We start from the raw sequence: 21,683 nt of genomic DNA, 5'->3' as shown, positions 1-21,683 counted from the left end.
AAAGTTAAATGTTTTGCTATTATATTATTATTATTTTTCTAACTTATAATAGACGGTAAACAATGCTAGTAAATAAAAGACATAGTTTGGTTTTTTTTTTTGCATTTTTAAGTTCAGTAGGTTCATATGTATTGTTTTATTAAAATAGTTTTTACATTCTGCAAATCGATGTAATACAATTAAGTTTTACAAATACATACTATATACACATATCATATAATGTCGATATTTGATGATTTGATCTTGCATCCGCTGGAGAAATATTATTATTTTTTATTTTGCTAACATTTATGAATTCTATAGCCATTGTAATATTTCTGCATCAATGGTATTGAAATGGCTAAAAATTAAGTTTTGTTAGCGATTCGGCGGTTTTTGATCAGAACTTGGCAACCGTTGGCGATGTATTTCTTTGGATCTTGGATCTAAAATTAAGTTTTGTTGACAACTAGACGTTTTCTACCTTAAATGTAATTCGTATGGCTTAAATATGCTGATCTGAAGATAAGTGGATATACATACATACATACATGTATGGTATTTACATAAGATTATATCTACATATGTTAATTGTTATATTACATATTGTAGGAAATATATGACATTACGTATGTCATTAAACTCATAAACTAAGTATATATGTATGTACTTATATAGTAGTTTCCCACACATTTCCAATTTATGCCCATATATACATATTTACAAGCATGATGACAGCTCTTTTGTGTTGGAAAAGTATCTGGTTTGCGTCCGTGATACGGGAGCGGCATCTAGCGTAGACTCAAGCAAAATTACATTACGTTAACGGCGTATAGTCATGTGGCGCAAGTTCGTTTGCGTTCGCGGCAACGACGGCGATAACGGCGCACCAGCGCCTCAAGCGACCATGAGATGGCAGCTATAAATGACATCATATTGAGGAAATGCAGCGTGATCGAATAGTTGAAGCGATCGCGTATAAGACCTGAAACAAAACACATGAACAGAAACAGATTTAGGAGGATGTAGATTAATTAAAATGTAACGGTAGATATAATATAATCTTAATATTATATTTTGCGACACTTACCCACAAAAGGTCCGCAGGCAAAAGTAAACAGACCGGATATGAGCAATTGCAAGCCGGAAGCAGCTGGCAAACGTTTCAGCGGAACACAACCGGGTATGATCAGCGGCCAGAAAATGGTGCGCACACCTTTGCACATTCCAATCCAAACGAAGGTGCACAGTATGACCGTGTAGGAGCGAGTGCAGGCGACGACAGTGCGTCCGAGTGCAATACCAACGACGCCTGTGGAATAAAAATACATATTAGAAAGTGAATGTATCAGTAGTTAAAGCTTTTCAAAACGATTTCTGCTTTCAAATCAAATAGACAAAGATCTCCGAAGAGTATCCAAAATATCAAGATATAAATAAGAAGGAAATGCTGATAACGTAATTTAAACCCACCTTAGACCTTACCTATTAGGAAGAAGACACGATTATCCCACGGTATTTTCTCTGTGACGAAAGGCACAATGAAGCGCACAATAATATCCAAACCACCCAGCACAGACATAGCCGACGTGATTTGCGAGGTGGTAAATCCGAAGTCATTTAGTATGAATGGCGTTAGTATGGAAAAATTCAATTCACCGAAATTGATAATCGTCAAACCCATCACCAGATTGACGAACGTGAAATCACGCAACAAATCCAGATCAAAGAAAGCCACCACTTTCTGTAAGAAGGTGAAACTCTTCACAGAGATTGCGGCATCTTCGTCTTCCTCCGCCGTTGTTTCCAGCCTTTTATTGGTAAGACTTAAACGAAGCTGCGCCTTTTCGAGCAGCATACGCTCTTCAGCACAAGTACAATATAATGGAGCCGTCTTACCATGCAAGCTACCATGATGTGGTGGCGCACGAATGTTGCCATTGCTAGCCGATTGCTTCATAAGCACTTCGTCTCGTTCACGTTTGAAGTTGTTCGGTTTGTAAACCTCGGCCGTCTTCAGTTCTTCCTCAGATATCACACGATTGAGTCGTGTTATACCTTCGATATCTTTTGAACTGGAGACGGTACGAAAGCGTGGTGTACCCGCTCTATGCATTGAGGCCAACGACAACTTCGAACCGAACCAACCGTCATTGGCGCGGGACAACATCGGCGTGCCCGGCTCGATTATTTCATACCCAGGCATAGCTTCGTCATCGTCCTGATACAAGTATTGGCTGGAGAAGATGCCGTTACGTTTGCATTGTATTTGACAGTATTCACAGAGATATTCCGCTTCGCCGGCCGCGATGCCCGAATCTCCGGCCGCTTCGGGCGTATCGGGTGGTGGTGCATGATAGCGCACCGGCTGATAGATGAGTGCACAAACCATAGAATGCAAAGAGAGTGCGGCGAATATGATCACGGTTCCTTGTACACCATAATACGCAACAAATAGTGTGACTACGTGTGGCAAGAAAATCGGCCCTAGGCCAGTGAGTGTCCACGAAAAGCCAGCTGCGCGACGCCTTTTGTTCTTGAAGTATGTGTTTATGGCAAGTGACGAGGCGGACACGCTAATGCCGACACCAAAGCCTTGTGTATTAGGTTAGCGAAATACAAAACGAAATAAATGGACGTGTACGTTCTTAAAATAATTAGGTGAGTTGAACGTAGGAGACTTACCAAAGAGCAATGCATAGGTTATCATGTAGCCGATGAAGGATTCGCAAAAGGCTGTTAACATTAGACCCGCGAAGATGAAAAATGAACCTGCTAAGGCAACCTGGCGAAAGGTGAAGCGTCGAAACATTGGCCCATTTAAGAGTCCTGAAAACAGAAAATTTGCAAAGTTAAGAAATCAATTAAATTTGAGTTAGGAGCATAATAGAGTTAAATTTTATGTGTGCATTGCCTGACCTCTTGTGTGGTAATGACGAGTGGGAGAAAGTGTCTGAGAGGCGATTTTAAGCCGGCTATTAAGTTCTAATCTTCTTCGCTTGGTGGAGGGCACTCGAAAAGGTTACATTTTTAAAAAGCCTGAACGTGTACAAAAACCGGCTCTCCTAGGTATTCCTGAAAACTTAGATCACTGCGTTGCAGAGGTTAGAGACTTATCTCTGCTCATATCCCGAAGAGGGATAGGTGTTTGGTGAGGGATTGCTGGAGAAGAGGCGCAGTGAGCTTTTTCATGCATAAACGGAGGCTAGGAGGGATAGCATAAAGTTACTTCATTATCAGACTAGTTTGGGTGCCCGGACTTAGCGAAATCACTGGCAACTGCAAAGCCGACGAGGTAACCAGAGGAGATAGACTTGCCCCGTTCACATTGGAATGGGACCAAATTGGATTTGTATTTACATCTTGCAGCTATGGACCAATGGACAGCAGGCGCTGATCAACGACACGCTCCTGTGCGACCACTAGATGCCTGCCCTTTGCAAGCTCTTGATCAGCGATAAGGCCCATTTATGGCTCAATGGGTATGTAAACAAGCAAAAAGCAAACATGATAGCAAGACGGCACCACTTCCCACAAATCGCATCAGACAGTGGACTTATTGAGAGAACACTTCCGTGAGCAGATAATTTCACGTACAAACTCTCCGGTCGATTGCCCACTAACATCGAGTGATATCACACCATTAAAATTTTCTCCATGCGCTTCGATTCAAGCCTTGGAGCAAGACATCACGGGTGCCATTTGACAATTTCCAGTCGAAATGTTCGAACGGGTTATTGAAAATTGGACTCAATGGATGGACCATCTGAGACGTAGACACGGCTAACATTTAAAAAAGATAATATTCAAAAAATGAATGCTAAAGAATGTTGTTTCGTTGGATAATAAAAATTCCCCATTAAATTTGCAGTTTCTGTGTTTGTGTATAAAAAAATAGGGAACATCAAAATGGATCACCCTTTATATAAAAATTTTTTGTTCCCTAAAAGTAACAACCTCTTAGTTGAAAATGCAAACAAATTCACGAATTGATTTTCAATAACAGTAAGATGAGGTATGAAAATCGAAATGGCTGACATGCTGAGAAAATATTAGAAAACCTCAACAGAAAGGGTACTGAAAAGATATTGCCAATATTGAATTCTATTTTGAGGAGCTCCAAAAAGTACCTGGTTGTTAATTGGAATTTATGGATTTAGATCTTCTATATCTCAGTGATTGCTGATAACTCATATAATAGATATAACCGAATATGTCCACTTACCTGTACACGCCGACACAGCCGGATTCGTATTAATAATTGTTGTGATTTGTGAACTGGTTAGGCCTAGAACGCCTAAACGTTCGCGGAATATAAAACCGAACTGCTGCAGACATGGATAGATCGACAGCTAAAAAAGAACAAGAAAAAGTAAAAAGTTTTGAAATACATCCGTACAAATACTGACAAATTATGTATGATTGATGGTACAACTCACGTTCGAACAACCGGCAGCGATGCACACCAACCATGCCCATCCGCCATCTGGCGCTTTGAAATTCTCACCCAAATCACTTTTGTCGCGACGCACTTTCTTTGGCTTCGCCTGTGACTGTGACGTCGCTGCTGCCGGCTTTTTACTATTATCTAAGCCATCGTTGTTTTTGGTGTTGGGTAATATTGTCGCGCGATAGACTTGATCGCTGTTGTCGCATGCCGTTACTTTTTCCATCACTCATTGATATTTATTGACCGAAAGCTAAAATTAGAAATGAAAAATAAATAATTAGTTTTATGTTACCATCTTCACCGAATGAAGTGATTGAAGGCCGACCAGCCATTAAGGAAATTGATAAATGAGCTTCGTGAATGAAGCCATGCTCCAGAGTTTTTGTAGTGGGTGGTAAGAAACATATTGTAAATATCAATCTAATAGACTGTAATAGAATAGAGCTCGTTTCAAGAAACATACGATTTACAGTCTGTTTGTTGGTACATACATATGTAAGTCAAAATCATTACACGGGGCTTTTTATTACCCATTATTACTAAGATTTGATCGTCAATTTCACAGCCGAAGTTCTGGGAAATAAAATTTAGTCGTGAAAACAAAAAACAAATAAAATGTTGCATTAATAAAACTGTGGAACATCTAAATCTTGCCAGATGTCAATCAGAAACAAAGTGGCAACCCTCTACTATATAGTATACCTGTGTAGGAAATTTATTTTCTTTTCCAATTTATTCTCATTATCATGATATCATTATGGCACGAAAAGCAAACCTTTTAAGCTCGTGTCTTGTAAATACTCGAAGCAGCAGTGAATTCTCTCTAAGTCTACCAAAAAGAACGAAGTGATGTGAAAATAAAATACTCAAATTCGGTCAAAATGGGTTTTTGTTATTCAGATAATTGAAATTCAGATGAAAATTATGATTTGAACAAAATGTCGACAAAAAGCCTACTACGGTCCTGTTTGCTCATTTTAGCTCTAATTCAGCGCACGATGTTTTCTTCAATTTAACATACCCCCGACAAAGTAATCTAGAGGCGTTATATCGCAAGATCTTGGCGGCCATTTGACCGGCGGTTTCTCGAAATTAACGAGTCACTAAAGTTTGCACTCAATGTGTCCATGTGTCTCATGTGCCGGTACACTATATTTTTGGAAATAGACATCGTCCACGTCGACTTTATCAAGTCCCGGGAAAAAATCGGTCAGCATCGGGTTAGGTACAACGCTCGCTCCACACTAAACGGTAAATTTATAGGGATGCAATTACGTTTCCTAAACCACATGAGATTTTGACTCACCCCAATAGCATAATTTGGTTTGTTGATGAAGCCAAAAATGGTTTTCATCATGTTTAAGGCGAAGGGCTCTTACAGTAAAAACCAGAGAAGGTGAATTTTCATAATAATTTTGGACAATTTCCAAGCGTTGTACCAAAGTAAAAGGTGACATGATCTAACTAAACGCACTGAAAAAATTTTATACTAATCCGCAAACAAACGTGGTCGCCACGAGCCTTCAAAATGCCGTCATTTTGGTAGACGCTTTATAGTAGAATCCTCCGTTTCCAACAAATGTATAAATAAGCAATTGGAGCATACACAAATAAAAACAAGTGATAAGGTAGAACCAAAATACCAACTTTTAGCATCGTAAATAATTAAATAGCTCTGAAGCGAAGATTTATTTTCATATCCTCTGAAACTTTACGAGAATAACGAAAAATTTGCCCAAGCAATGAAACCCGGTTTACCTAAATACTGAGTTTTAAATTTATAATAAGATGGAATATAGTAGTTTTCTATATGAACTTTCTATATGAACTTCTTTCTTTACAAAACAAAAAAAAAAAAAAAAACAAAAATAAAAAAAAAATTACATGGTTACCTAATAATACCTAAAACTTTTAATTGCCAAGCATCAGAGATTAGTGAGCTGAAGAAGCTTTGAGAGGTGTTCAATCAGACTGACAGGACTTGAAATATAATCTTGCTCTAATATGTCCTATGATGTCTAAAGCAAATATCAATATTTTTTTAGTTTTTCCACGACAACATCTCGTAGGAATAAATACGAGTATTTTAATGTTTGGTTTATGGGTGATTTAAATACTGTCCTGTATATGATTTAGTGACAGTTATAGATAATTATTTTAGTAGTTCGACCCCGGGGACGTGTGCGGCTCGGAAAGGTTTTTTAATATACAAATTACATTTTTACCCAAAGAAATTCACTTCAGTATGGGGTCACAGCATATATTGTTGAAAACATCTTGGCTTATACATGACAGATGTCAAACAGAAGCTGGACCCGTGACAATTTTCTTTAATTCAATAGGAGACGATAGGGATAATTGAATATTAATAATTGATAATTAGTCATTGAGATTTGGAGTATGGAAGAAGAAAAGAGACTCCCACAGCCATTGGGGAAATGGCAGTGAAAATGGAGATTGGTGATCTTTGAAATATTAGCGTGCACCAGGTTGGCCTTACCTGGAAGGTGGTTGAAAGAGGAAGTAACTGAGACAATTTATTTATTTTCCAATTATTACCTACGAATGTATCAATAAATTACATATACTAATAGCTTATTTTCAAAAAAATTACAAACAATATGATTGGGTCATAACAATTCTTTGAAATCCAAAAGATATGCTTATGTATGTATACCTTATTTTTTATAGCCATACATGCAGGTATGTATGCATACTTATAACACCTATATAATATATACTATTTTCGAAGCCTAAGTTGCTGTACATTCGTTTGGTATGTATAGTATACACTTGTTTGGATTTAAAACCCCCGTTCAATGACCTTAATTTTAAAGATTAACGTCTGGTTCATTGTTTGTTATATTGATAGATCAATAGATTGACCTTTACAGTGGCAGAAATTTTTGATTTTAGATTTTTTGCTATCAAAAATTATTCAAAAAATTCGCTTTAAGTGAGAATTCTCATTACACCATTTCATATATACATATGTATGCATATGCATATTTGAAGCTGATAATAAGGAAAGCATTTATACGACAATTAAAAATAATAATAATAAAAAACAAGAAAAAATATACACATCGGTTGCACTGAAGCTAGAATACCCTTAACAAATAAAGAAGTTTTCATGCAAAAACTTGACTTTATCTTTCAGTTGGTATTCCAGCTATATCGCATAGTATTTCGATCTGTAAAATATCTTCAAATATTGTGGCGTTAAAAACTTAATTTTGATCATAAGGTTCTTATGATAGCTAAAAGCTATAGTAAGATAGATTGCGTTATGAGGTCGATCCTAACAGGGATCTTACTTAAACAACTTAAAATTGTGATACCTACAACTCCAATATAATAGAATTTTACAAATTGACAAATCGATTTGAGCCTATCATAAATTTGTTACGACAACTACTGTCAGCTTCGGCTATATCTTCTGATGCGCCGAATGTAAGACTACCGAGATGTTTAGCCTCAGTCTTGCAAATTCTGGACAATATAGGAGAAAGTGCCTGGCTATTATGCTATGGTAGTTCGATCTGAAAAATATATTCAGAAAGTGTTGAATTGCTTCTTGGAAAAAAATTTATTACACAGCTAAATAATGATGGCGAAATATTTAGCACAAATAGTTGGGCGGTTAAACCTTATCAGTAATATAAAGTAAATATGTATGTATATTACATGCAAACATAAGTTGTATGTATTGTATTTGTATGATTGAATTTCAATGACGCAATCTCAATTTATGATTCTATTTCATACTAATTAACTTAAACTGAGTTGGTTTTGTTTCAATTAAGTGAATAAAAATTACAAGTTTCCGATGCTTATTAGAATTCTAGAATCTTGCTTTATATCCAATAAATCAAGATAATATACGTTAATATATAATATAATATAAAAAAAAAAAAAAAACATTTAAAAACTGGATTGATGTAATACTAAAATTTTTAACATAGTTCAAGCATAGAACTCAATTAACTTATTTGGATGAGGAACTGAAGTGGGGAGACATGACAGCTGCGTCTGGAAAACGAAAACCAATCCGATTTTTATTTAGCCAAGGCAATTTTCCAACAAAAATATTTGGAAAGTGTGCTCTAATGTTTCAAAGAAGTATGACCCTTCAAGAAATTTAGGCAGGTAGGTAGGTTGATATAGTTCAGCTAATTAAAGGGGAGCAGCTACGCTGGAAAGGTCATGGCGACTGAATGGATGGACACACTCCAGCTCGAAAAGCATTCGACGCAGTACAAGCCCGGAGAAGCAGAGGAAGACGAAGAACTCCACTCCGTTGGAAAGACCAGGTGGAGATGGTCCTGGCTACACTTGGAATTTCCAATTGCCACCAAACAGCGGAAAGGAGAGCAATTGGCACGCTCTTGTAAGCTCGGCTATCACCGCATATGTGATATCTACACCAATAAAGAATAAGAAAAAGTAGGTAGTGAGTTTCTGTCTAGCGATGCACCTTTAGTATGTCCATTGTGTTACTACGGGGACTAAAGTGCCCTTGTCCTATTGGCTGGACTCTGAACCATCGTTCTGCTGAAGAAGTTCATCAGTATGAAGTTTTATGTGTACTATTTCCTACAAGTCATCAAGAAACCTTCGACTGTTAGAGCTTTACAATTGCATTGAAAATATCTGATGGGTATTAAATCCCTCAACACTCAGCTATGTTTATAACATATTTGTCGATTAGAGATATGCAAGTGGCTAGAGGCATATAACTTGCCTCTTTTTCGGAGTCCTATTCTGACTAATCTAAGAGCTTCGAAATTTCTCCAGAGCTACATATACCCATATTACCATGAGATTAAATAATGGCCTTTATACTTTTGGCGAGTTACGAATTCTTTTTCTATTGAGAAAAATTTCAAAATTATTACAACCTTCTTGGCAATTGGCATTAAATTACGTGCCCATAAAAATATCTAAAACAAATAGTTTTATCAAAAATATCAATCTCAAACGGCACGAGCATAATGTGCTTCTTATTCAGCATTAATATTTCCACACAATAATCGTTTATTAAACAAATAAAATAAATGAGTAGCAATAAATTGCAATATATTGGAAAGCGTTGGAACAAAACTATTGCGCAAAAACGAGGAATTGCTACTATCTTCTGTTAATTAGACTAAATGCATCCATACTATATATCACACTATGTACACGTTCCCCATTCATTAGTGTAAATCAATATAAACAGTTGCTTATCGGTGTTTGCATTTATATGGTACAAATGATCCTGCTGGAAATTAAACGTATAAATCGACTGCTAAATTGTATAATAGCGCTAATATGCATTAGCGGACTTAATTTACATTTGCGCATTTGACCCATGTGAATGCAAGTTTGTAATGCACAAGAATTTCATGCATTTAGCTGAATTTACCAAATTTGAGTAGGCAAAACTGCTCAAAAATTGCCGATTTTTGCTATTTTTTGACAGATGTCGCTTGAAGTCTGCTGCCTCCTTGCGTGTACAGCATCAGAGGTAAGTAGTTTTATATTTCTAATTAAATTATGTAGAATTATGTTAAAAAAAATATTTAATATTTTTAGATGGCAGATAATAAACAGTACACAGTTTGCCATCCCTTTTTCAATATTCTTAACTTTTTTGCACACTTCTTCCGCATTACAATCAATTATTGCTTTTAATTTCTTTCTATTATCTTTTAACGTAGTTAATAATAAACGAATTTTTTCTTTAAATTTATATTGATTTTCCAAAAATACCAAAATTTATATTAATAATTTATCTTATTAATTTTTATTTCACTTTTATTTTTTAATAAATAAACAAATTTCACTATCAGCTGTCTAAATGCACAAGTCTGCGTCTGGCACCATAAAGTTTCAATGCGCATTAGCATTGTTTAAGGCGCATTAACTTTTCTCGTCTGTCAGGGCTATTACTTTTAGTGCTTGAGAAAAATTTTTTATACAGGGGCCGATATTTTCAAGAGTTTCTACTATAGCCGACCTTATCTCGCCTTGCACTCCGAATAAATCAGCATAAATCATAGAATTTACCCTCACAAACTGCATTCTAAAGTCGACTCCTTTAATAATTAATGATACAAAAGCCCCAGTTTTATGTTTCTTTTAATACTTTCGCAACATACTGCTGCAGAGTATAATAGTTTTGGTCACATAATGGTTGTTTGTATCACCTACAAAAAGTAGAATAACGAGACGAGTTTAAATCGGGGTGACTATATGTCCATCCGTGTGTATGTCTGTCTGTGCAAGCGCTAATTTAAGTAAATATTGAGATATCTTGATCAAAAAAATCAAAAAAAAAATCTAGTTTTTTATTGTTTAGGATTCACAACATCATATATATCATATGTGTTTCAGCTCCCACTATCAGATGTAAGCACTATATAACCATTTTATAACCAAAACTAGAATTTTGAATATGAGTGGTTTCTCTTATAAAGTGATGTTACGTTGTTTTGTAATTTAGGTGACGATATGCTCTTTGGAAACCAGTAGAGATCGGTATAGCCGATGGGCGTAATCGCACGACTACCACGACCTCATAACATTAATTTGGCACAGGACATCGCAGTAATAAGGGATCAGTTGATCAACATTTTTTTTTAAGTGAGCCCTAAATAGTTTAATGTACCTATCTTCCAAACCATTGAAGCTACAGTAGCCAAATGTGCTGAGAAGAAGTCTTTTTAGCATTCATACGCATTGAGCTGTAACTTTTCACGACTCAAACACCAAATATCTGGACCCCAGTGCTTTTGGCTTATTTTTATCGAACATATCAGTCAATCTGTGAGTTTTAGTATTGAGATTCGGGGTGAATAAAGTGTTCGGTTATAACCGAATTGAGCCTTATTTATTTAGTTAATTTGATTATCAAAAGTTCACGCTAATAATATCATCCTGGATGAACCGTGTATAAGATTTACAAAAAGTATCGGCGATTTTTAAACATAAATCAACCTATAGTCGACTTTTAGCCTTGCGAATCACATGTGTTTACTTTAATAGTTAATTTCACGGTTACACCAATAGAATATTTTATACCTCTAAATAAACACTCTCTTTGTGAATTTTCTTTATCAATTAAGATCATTTCACTATGAACATTCTACAAGTATATTTAATTGAGTATTCATAGCGCCACGTACGAAGAGATAAATGTTTGAATTAATGGAGATATTAAGTGACGCCCAACAGTTGTGTTTTACTGCTTATTGTATGACGGCTGGAAAAATTTCCGCAAGTTTGATTTGCCGTTATATTGGCACATGTTTTGCTTGCACTCGGTGAATATAATATAGAAAAAAAATATTTTCTTAACAGCAAACATACATAATAATAAATTGAAAACAAATGTAGGCATGGCCATGCGCCCATTTAATTATTATTATTTTAATTTTATTGAATGAATGTTTCTTGAAGAAAATTATGCTTTATTTATTTTAAACGGTCTTATACACAAATTTGTCACTTGTGTTATTGAAATTGAAACCATCTAGACATACTAAATGGGTACTTTAGTTTCTTCTTATATTCTCATTGTTTTGGACCCTAAAAAACCAAAATTAATATATTATTGAATATCCAGAGGACTGTTATGACTAAACTGAACGATTTTGCGGAATGTTTAAGAAGTTGCATCCACTTGTGAATTCGAAATAAAAGCTATTTTTGCAATATGTATGTATATATCACCTTAAATGCAAAACAACATAATAATAATAATACACAACGATTACCCTCCTCCCGCCCAACCGATCTTAAGCTGCTCAGCTACAGAAACAAAAATTTCATCAGCCAAAATTAAGAATTAGATTATAGTTTATAATTTTTAAACGTTACTTGTTAAGAGTAGATAAAATATTTTTTTAATGGTAAAGAGAGAATCTGTTAGATCAAATGTGCTGGAATGAAAATTGAAATCGTGACATATACGGCGGAATGGTTCGTTTAACTCGAAATTTGTTCTAGAAAATTTTAAAAGCAAAGGTTTAAACTGCCTGGTAGAGCGAGCGGGAATGTTAAAATTAATATCAGGCAAGAAAGATGGGCTAGAGACTGACCCATTGATGAGTTTTACAAGAAATATTATACCATATCATCAAAGAAATCGAAACGTATTTGTAGGAATTCTTTAAGTGAGGAAAATTTTTGGCTGAACCAATCAGTTTGAAATTTTCCCCGGATCTTCTTAGTTATACTTGTCAGGTAATAATCAGCGATTTTTTACAATTATTTCGACTTTTTAACCACTCTGAAGTCTAATTTTGGTACAGGAAGCACTTTTGTGAGAAGCCGTCAAAAATTAAAAGCAAAAAATCTTCCACACCGCCTGACACATTTTTCGGTGGTCCTCTAAGAGATCGGCTACAGGAACAAAGAAATCCAGAATTTTTCAAAGTCAATCGCCGTTTATTAAAGAATTTCAAACTCCGTAAATGTACATTATTTTGATTCAGTTATAAGTAAAATGTCTTTAAAAAAGTCGCATAAAACGGGTTTTTATTTTTTAATTTCAATTTCAGCCTGATACCTCTTAATACTCACTTCCAACCAGTGTAAACCAGTGTAACAATAATACTGTTTTATTCAAATTGCCATCTCTTGTTTTTCTCACAAAACTTGAAAGCCTATTCAGGGCATTGTATACGGGTAGGGAAAATAATAGTTATTAAGTCTTTTTTAAATGCATCACTTCTGTCAAATATGTTAGAAAGATTCTTATTGTTGCTATAATCGAAAAATAGCTTCTCCGATTCAGCTTTTATATTCTCAATTGAGTCAAAACGGTTGGTGGTTATGTGATTTTGCTGAATAGCCAGAAGTTACACGAATGTAAATCTGGCGAATGCAGTGGTTGCGGCAGGATATTAGTTGAAAATGTGGCGAAATTACCACGAATAACCAATGCAGTATGTGATGGTGTATTATCGAACTTCTTTGTTTAATAAATTCAGACTTAGTAAAAATCGAAGTATTCCCTTTTAGAGCCTATCTCAAATACATATGAATATTTTGACGTGAAATTTAGAAAAGACTATCACTAAAAGTTCTACCGATTCGAAAAACACGCGAAGTATAAATTGTTTCAATTTGATTACAGTAGTATACATGGAACGAATCAGGCACAATTCATGAAAATGTAGCGTTAATAAGAACTGAGCACATGCCGCAAAAAACGTCCTCCCAGCGAAAAATTTCAATAATATCGAATTTTTGATGAGAAATTAGGATGAAACATAATAAACTTGAAGTGCGAGAAACAGCGTTAAATCTAATTTAAAAAAATTAAAGAAAAGCATTTTCGAATGAATGTATAGTATCATTTGACCGATACGTGAAGCTTTCTCAAGGCAAACTACAAAACACAATCGTCGACTGCAGTCGTTCGAATTCTTTACATAGTCGACCCAACGGTTTGCTAGCACTTCAAGCCGATAATATAAATTTTATTACACACTAATCAAATAGTATAATAAGTCATTATCTTAAGTTGCCAAGCAGTTGCGAACCCTCAACAACTGACAAGTATCGCAAATTTAATAATCAGATAAATTGTAATACTCTATAAGAGTCTGCCACGAAGGTAGACAGCATTAAGACCAGTTAGTGATGGGTACAATGGCTCTGCTAATCTTATCAATTTCATCAATAACTCTGTTGTCTACTGAACGATAAGTGGATCGAATAAATAGCAACAGGTGTAAAATTACTCAATTGTCACCTAGTCATAAGAAGAACTCTTTCATCACACTTTTGCCACTTTTTAATAAAGAGTTAGTATTTTTCAATTTTTCGTGTTTTGATGTTATGTTTTTAACTTAGCTGAGAAGTATACAATTATTGTACCTTTTGATAATAATCCTGGCTGGGCATAATATAATAATTAACATTACTATTATTGTGCGACTTACTTTATTATATTAACAAAAAGCCTTTAAAATATTATTATAAAACTGCAGAAAATATTTTGTATAATTCTAAAATATAATAGTCTTAAACATCTAACAAGACGATAAAATTTTAATGTTTTGGAATCAATTGGATCGTTTTGATAGCTTTCAAATACGAATTAAGAACCGAATTAAGAACATAATACCAGAAATTACTTAGAAATATGTTTTTAAATTCTTATCTTAAGTTATTTTTATAAAAATTCCGGATTACACAGGTGATATTAACTAAAGTGGTTTAAACATGGAAGATTTTTTCTTGAAAATATTAAAGTCATACTAACTGGGTACTTTGGTTGTGCAATATTCAAGAAAGTTGTTTAGTAATGTTTACCTTTACATAAGTATACAAGAATATGAGAATATGGCTGTTAAAACGTTTGTTAATCGGCTAATTTAACATTTGATTTTGTTTTCAATTTATTATACTCTGAACAAATACTTTTCTTCTCAAGGACCTGCTGCTCATTTGTCGGAACTGCCGATATCGTACGACCTTAGTATACGAGTATAGCTGTCCGTTCAAAATCGAGCCTTTGGATTGAGAACATTTTTATTTGATAAGGAATTTTCTGAGGATTAATGTGTTGTCCAGGGCAATGCTACAGCCTGAGGAAAAATTTTGTTTAGAATGAACTAATAAAGTAGCATATAACTGCCATTTAAACTGACTGATCAGAAACAAGATAAAATTCTTTATAAAAGATTTGGTTCGTTTCGTTTTCAAATGTGATAAAGTATTGCTGTACTTTTAAAGCCAAGTGCCCAAATATTTTGTTTGTTTGTTTAATCAAACTTTGATAATTCATGCTTAGAATAAGTAAATATGCCAGTTAATCAAATAATAGAGCAATTAAACTTGGATTAAAATAAATTTTGATTAATACTTAATCGCACAGAACTACTGAGTAACAGAATAGAACAAGAGGAGCATCAATAATTTTGAACGCCTGTAAATTTGGACGGCCAGACTGCCCACGCAAACCGAATATACATTTGCGTAGATTGATACAGTTTTCTCGAATATAAGTGTAAAGTTTATTTTCAATATGACGCGATCTCTCTGACGACTTTTACCATGTAACAAAATCTAGCAAGGAGTTTGGTTAAAGTTTATGTTTTGATGGGTCACGAACATAAGTATTTGAGTGTAAAGCTTCTATTCCTCTCGGTTAATGAATTTAAAGAAACAGTGCTAAAAAATCCCCATTTTGGCATCACAGAGTTAGCAGAGAATCTGAAAATACCTTATGGATCGACCCAACACAATTTAGTTAATGTTTTAGGTAAGAATTGTGTCGATAATAAACTCGTAGGAAAAGAATCTTTTTTCGAAAACGACATAGCTGAGACCTTATGCTTCTTTTAGTCACCGGCGTACCGGCCTTCCGTAATGACAAGGCCGTTGTTGTTGTTCTCATTTGAGTACTGTATACATTTTGTAGTAATTAAAAATAAACTTGAATATTTTTGAAATATTCTTAAACGAACTCAAAATGGCAGTTCACAATTATATTTAAGTACAATTAGGTAGACCATTTTTAATAATTGGCCATTTATACAAACAACATTTATACAAATTGTGCAATGGCAAGATTTAAGAGACAATAACAACACCTACGATGTCACTGCGGGAGGGCAGACTAAATGAAGCATTACACTAAACAAGATGTTAATAGTGACCAGACCACCGGTGTTTGTGAATATGATGTCCAAGTTATCCCACAATCTGGCGAATGGCCAAATGAGTCGAAACCAAAATGCTAGGCTTATAACAAATTTATGGAGAATGAATGAGATTAGGCGCTGGCATAGTTGTATTGGCTCAAAAAGAGGCTATTTTGAAGACGTTAATAAACATTTGTATTTGTATACGTAAAAACGTATTTTCTTTGTATCAGTCCAGGTAAAAATTTATTACTGAGTTTTCGAAAGGGTGCTTTTGTATAATTATGATTATTGAGGGTAGAAATTATTAGTTGCACATTTATAACCTTTCTGTTGAATTAATTTTATATTCAATGATTTTAGTCCGGTAAAAATAGACGAATTTGTTGAAAATCGCAAAGTATATTTTTTACCTTTTACTTTAAATATTTTTTTCACACATCGGAAATATGAGGGCTTTGGTACGCTATTTTTGGCATGATTTATCTTTTTGCTAGTTGTAAATTTATGTTACTTTACTCTTATTTTAATTTGAAAATTTTTACTTCACTACTAACAAAAAGTTTAGAAATATTAAAAATTTCTTACCCTTTCAAAGCAATGTGAAATTGTTGAAATAAATTTGTTTGAAGAACAACGCAATTATCATTCGCCTAGTTTAAGTGCTCTTGAAAATAAAGAAATTAGTATCACTAAATTTTATTTTATTACATTCATTTCACTGCAATTGCATACTATAATCATATAATATTTATATACGTATGTACGTAGATACATTTTTTCTATGTACATGCATATATCACATATATTACACATACACTTGCCACTAAGGGGTGGTAAAAACGCCAATGCACTTTTTATTGCTAAACACAAATCAAAATTTCATATTTGCACCACAATATTTGCTTTGTTGCTGTTGTTTGTTGTTTTAATTTTTTATTGTCATTAACTTTACTACCGGCAATCTATGACGACGGCACTAAGAATACACGAACTAGTGCTTTGTTGTAACAAGAATTTGGCGAATGCGTTGATAGTCACGAATGCAACTCGCGCAGTGACTGAATGTCTATGACTAAATATTTTAAAGTTGGCACAAGTTTTGTTTTTATATTACGTTTAGTATTAGCAGCAGTGAATTGCTTTTGCAAACACACAAGCACACGCACACACACCCACGCGCGCAAACAAGTGCTGAGATTTGGTTGCACTCGTGTACATATGTACGTATTAATGACGACTGCTGCATTCGGTTGCAGCAATAGTTTCACGTTCAAATTTTTTCACGTTCTTTCAGGTTCAAGTTCAGCAAGGTCAAAGCAGCATTCGTCTGCATGTTTACAATGTACATATGGCTGCTTCATATATAATTATGTATTTATGTACTATGTATACACAGTTATTTTCACTTTGCCGCTCACTGAGAATTTTCATTCAGCAAACCAATATGTGCACATCACCAAAAATTCAATATTTGAATGAAAATTTCATTACGCAAACATTTTGCCAGCACACAGATGCACACTCTCTTATCACACTTGTGACAGTTTTTTGCTTAATCTCGATTATTTAAATATTTACTAATTTTATTGCCACGCGCCAAGCTGTGTGTCATAAACTAGCTCATAAATTAAACACTGTTATTTGGCACTTCGTTGATTCTAAATTTTTGCACTGCTTTTCGTTAAAAAATAAGTTATGCACATCTGCATACATATACATATATAAATAAGTACATATCGTCACCTGAAATGCAAAATAACATATCATCAAAGGATTCGAAATTGAGTATTTTATTGAATACGATTCACTACTTTAAATTACATACATAATATTACACATGTTCAACAATTTCAGGTTCTGCGCTCAGATATAAACCTATTTTAACCAATATGAAAATTTTTTTTCATTCATGTTCCATTTTATTTCGTGTTGCATTCATGACACTGTAAATTTCCGAAAATATTGTTACGTTATTTTGCATTTCAGGTGACGATTTGTCTGTTTATATACCCCATAATAAATTTAATACCCCTCGTTTGTGCAAATATTAGGCGTAGCTCAGACCCAACGGCTACTTTGGCTTATCACCGTTCCGCACATTTAGAATAGTTCTTAACCACTGACGGTAATTTGCTACACTTTTTCCTTTGCACTTTATTGTTTGAACTGATTGTGACCGTATCGGCGGAATTCTGCTGGCAAACTGTGCATTGGCCGTTTCGAATTCTAACATTTTGCCCTAAGTTGTTAACAGCGAGACACGAATTTGTGAGAATTTCACAATGAAACAAGAGAGTTGCTAACGAATGTGGCTTTCCGGACGCTATTGTATCGTGGAAACAAACATGTTTGTGTACATATGTATGAGGGCCGTAGACCAAACGAATTCAAAATCGTACCGCCGCTCAGCAGACTTTCGAAGAGCATTTACTTTTATAGCAGCACATCGCTTTCATTCTTCACACTCATCGAAAGATTTCGCTGTCCACATTCGAATGGACATGTACATACATATATACATATACATATGTATATGGATAGTTTATAGAATTCATTTTATTTATTTTGAATTTGGCAGACGAATTTCGTGCGTCTAGTATAGAATTGTTTTTATGTTTTTCCAAAAGAAAATGGATATTGACAGGGTTGCAAATAATATATTCCTTATATTTTATAAATTCAATTTACAAATTTCTAATCTCTAATATTGTTGAAAACTAAAAAATATGATTTCCAAATTTAAGTTTTAAAATAAAAAAATATAAATAATTCGCTCTTGCGTATTTCATGTTGTACCACTTTGAACTAGAATTCTCACTGTATCATATTCAATAATCTAAATCAGAGGGCGAACTTACACACGCAAACAATTTTTATTTATTTAAAATAGAATTAAAAACAGAAAATCTGATTTTAATTACAAAATTTTTTAAGTAAGAAACTTATGTCTTCATATGAAATTTGCCTATTTTATAAAATTAATTACTAAATAAATTTAAATAAACGTGTGAGTATTTAATTTAACGAATTTTTTCGGTAAATTAAGTTTTGAGTAAAAAAAGCTATTCCTTTGTTTTTAAAAGTTAACTCTAAAAATATTCTCATCATCCATTTCCCTCTCAGTTCAATGGTGTAAAAAAATTTTTGTCTCTTCTTCGAAAACACTGCAGCGGTCTGGTAGACGAAATGTACAATAATTTTGGTATCTAATTTTGCTTAAAAGACACCACCTCCCCGATTATCTAGCTAGGACCCATCCGTATAGTTGCTTAACCCTGCGTATCTGGAGGAAATGCAATTTTGGGTACCAAATTTAAGTTCACTTATATTAGATAACTAAAAATCCGTATATTGCGTAGTGGAACTTACTAGTATCTTAGAATGCCTCTTATTAAAGGCAAATAAAAGGAAGGGTTCTTTTAGTCCAATAGCTGACTTCGCTGCCAGCTGCTTACAGAACAAATTTGTTGCCAGAAAAGTGGTGATAACACGCCTGCTTGAGGTGTATTTCTTTGGACCTATCTGCACATCAATTAAGCTGCCAGCGTAGAATTTATTGTCCTGCCCATGAGCATATCTTCAATAAATTTCGCGAGAGGTTCAGAGATGCCCAAATCTTTAAGCGCACTGTATGGCTTTGGGCTAGAAGTTTTTGAAAGAACCTTCTAGACCTATGAAGGCTACGATGGCGTTTTGTTTTACCTTCACAGATTTTCCAATCTTTATTACCACTGAGAATAGTGCTCTTTCCTTGGATTTTTCTTTAGAGTATGGATGTTACAAAACTGCCAGTTTTTCTGGGTTTAAATTGTTTCTTATGTGTATTTCAATTAGTATTTCCAAAAAAACTGCAAATAAATACTAATCGGTCTAAGCCCCTTTGGATTTGTATTTAAGCTTTTGCTTGCCTTGCCTATATACATATATTTCTTTGCCTTTTCCTCAACAATGAAGGAATATAGTTGCATTGTACCACCCTCCTAAGGTTGTAAGGTCTAACCAGGTCTAATGTGGCTTAAGGACAGTTGTAATTAAGCTGGGAATAAACCTTAAGGTCACTGCGGTTTGAAGGGCTTGAAATTTCTTATCGTCTAATATACATGCAAAATGGTACAAAACGGTAAAATATTGAAACATACACTACTCCTGAATCCTGAAAGAAAAATTTGGTACTGATGTGCTAAGAAGTCTGTGGGGTGCCCTGATTATGAATTTGAATTCAAAATTTTCTCTCACGTACATTTGCTTTTGTCATTTTAGTAAATGGTGGTGGTTTGACAACACACCCTACACCCTCGGACTACAACACAAAAAAGTTTACGTGTTAGGAAATTTTTACTATCATTTTCGGTTTTCGCAATACCATAAATTAGCACGAAATAGCCTCTAATATCACAACCACAAAATTACTGTAAAATAGTGTTATCAGCATTGGCATAGGAGTATATTAAAGCCTCCTGTACTTACTGATTTTCCTAATTCAAATTGAAAGTACGACTAATAAAAATTAAATTTTTTTACAATAACAACTTGATTTTGATGACTTTTATATTTTAGGTACTTCTTTATAATATTTTCCTTCATAATTTCACTATTGAATAAAAATGTGTCTAATTCTTGAAAACTAGCATCGAGGACACAAAAAAATAATGCATTTTATGCGATATGATGATCTCAGTATGAATGGTTTTGATGCAAAGTGCAGCCCAAACAGTCACTTTTTGATCATGCAAGTACATTTCAAAGATATCGATTAAATTTTTTCCCAATGCTTATTAAATCTCTAATAGATTTTTATAGAGAATCGCAGTAAATTGGTTTAATTTTCGAAATTTATAGTGAACTCAATCGGCAAGTAAATATCACAGCTTTTGAACTTAAGAAAAGACGCACTGACTGATTGAATATGACAGAATATATTTTAAAATTTCATCAGAATTTTCTAAATTAACCAAAACATTGTTAATTAAACGAAAGCAGATGATTGATTGCTTTAATTGATTTTGAGCATGTACCAATTTTTTTTTATAGATTTTGATTTGAAAATGCATAGCATATTCTAAAATCAAATTTATAAATAAAAAGTGAAAGTTTAACAAATTTTTAAAATCTTACTGCGAAATTTAGTACTGCTCATTTGCTACTATAATTCTTTCTTTATTCATTTAAATATGTGATTCAAGTCTGAAAATCTGAAAGAGAGAAATTCTAGTTTTCTACCTTACCTTCAGGCAGGTCTGACGTTTCAACAAATAACCACAGAACCCTTTAAACGTAATATGTCATCGCTAAAAAACTAAACTTCTAACTGTTCAATAATTCAAAGCTTGCTTACTATGGGAAGCCGAAAATGCCACTAATAAGCTAAAATGCCAGTAACAATATTCTGATTTATATGAAAGTGAATACGAATGTGGAATATGTTCCAATTTTTCGCTAATCACAGGAAAAAACTTTTACAGGTAAGTTAAGTGAAAATGTAGTTAAAATACAAATGTATCTTTATAGCCGAGAGAACGAAAACTCGTTTGAGCGTAATTTTAGAATTTTATTTAAATTGACGCATGCGCTGTAGCAGCATTTCTTGCCGGTAAAACATAAACAAAACA

The 21,683-nt window shown here is 34.1% G+C and overlaps 1 protein-coding gene across 8 annotated transcripts; it reads right to left on the bottom strand.

Annotated features, from left to right (window-relative positions):
- Positions 1-102: 102 nt before the first annotated feature.
- Positions 103-18,266, bottom strand: LOC108970149. 8 transcript variants are annotated; one of them, XM_018935339.1, is made up of 9 exons: positions 18,085-18,266; positions 17,653-17,745; positions 16,660-16,738; positions 4,419-4,679; positions 4,205-4,331; positions 2,665-2,808; positions 1,465-2,574; positions 1,070-1,291; positions 103-964 (listed from the first exon to the last, which is right to left on the bottom strand). In XM_018935339.1, exons 4-9 carry the CDS (start codon positions 4,650-4,652, stop codon positions 816-818), a joined length of 1,986 nt encoding a protein of 661 aa, XP_018790884.1. In that variant the 5' UTR covers positions 4,653-4,679; positions 16,660-16,738; positions 17,653-17,745; positions 18,085-18,266; the 3' UTR covers positions 103-815. The 8 variants fall into 8 exon arrangements, with proteins under 8 accessions (XP_018790884.1, XP_018790886.1, XP_018790882.1 ...); XM_018935341.1 differs by lacking the exon at positions 17,653-17,745; XM_018935337.1 differs by lacking the exon at positions 17,653-17,745 and having other exon boundaries at positions 18,104-18,266.
- Between the last annotated feature and the right edge of the window lie 3,417 nt (positions 18,267-21,683).

The sequence above is a fragment of the Bactrocera latifrons genome, unplaced genomic scaffold, assembly GCF_001853355.1.
Source record: "Bactrocera latifrons isolate USDA-ARS-PBARC rearing strain unplaced genomic scaffold, ASM185335v1 scaffold_285, whole genome shotgun sequence".
NCBI lineage: Eukaryota > Metazoa > Arthropoda > Insecta > Diptera > Tephritidae > Bactrocera > Bactrocera latifrons.
Note: the sequence above shows the minus strand (reverse complement) of the source record. Positions and strands in the feature narration are given on the sequence as shown.

Coding starts and splice junctions, on each gene's coding strand:
- LOC108970149 (XM_018935339.1), bottom strand. CDS start 4,652: ATGGAAAAAGTAACGGCATGCGACAACAGCGATCAAGTCTATCGCGCG. Junction 2,809..4,204: donor GGCTGTGTCGGCGTGTACAG/GTAAGTGGACAT, acceptor TTCTGTTTTCAG/GACTCTTAAATGGGCCAATG. Junction 2,575..2,664: donor AACCTATGCATTGCTCTTTG/GTAAGTCTCCTA, acceptor CTAATACACAAG/GCTTTGGTGTCGGCATTAGC.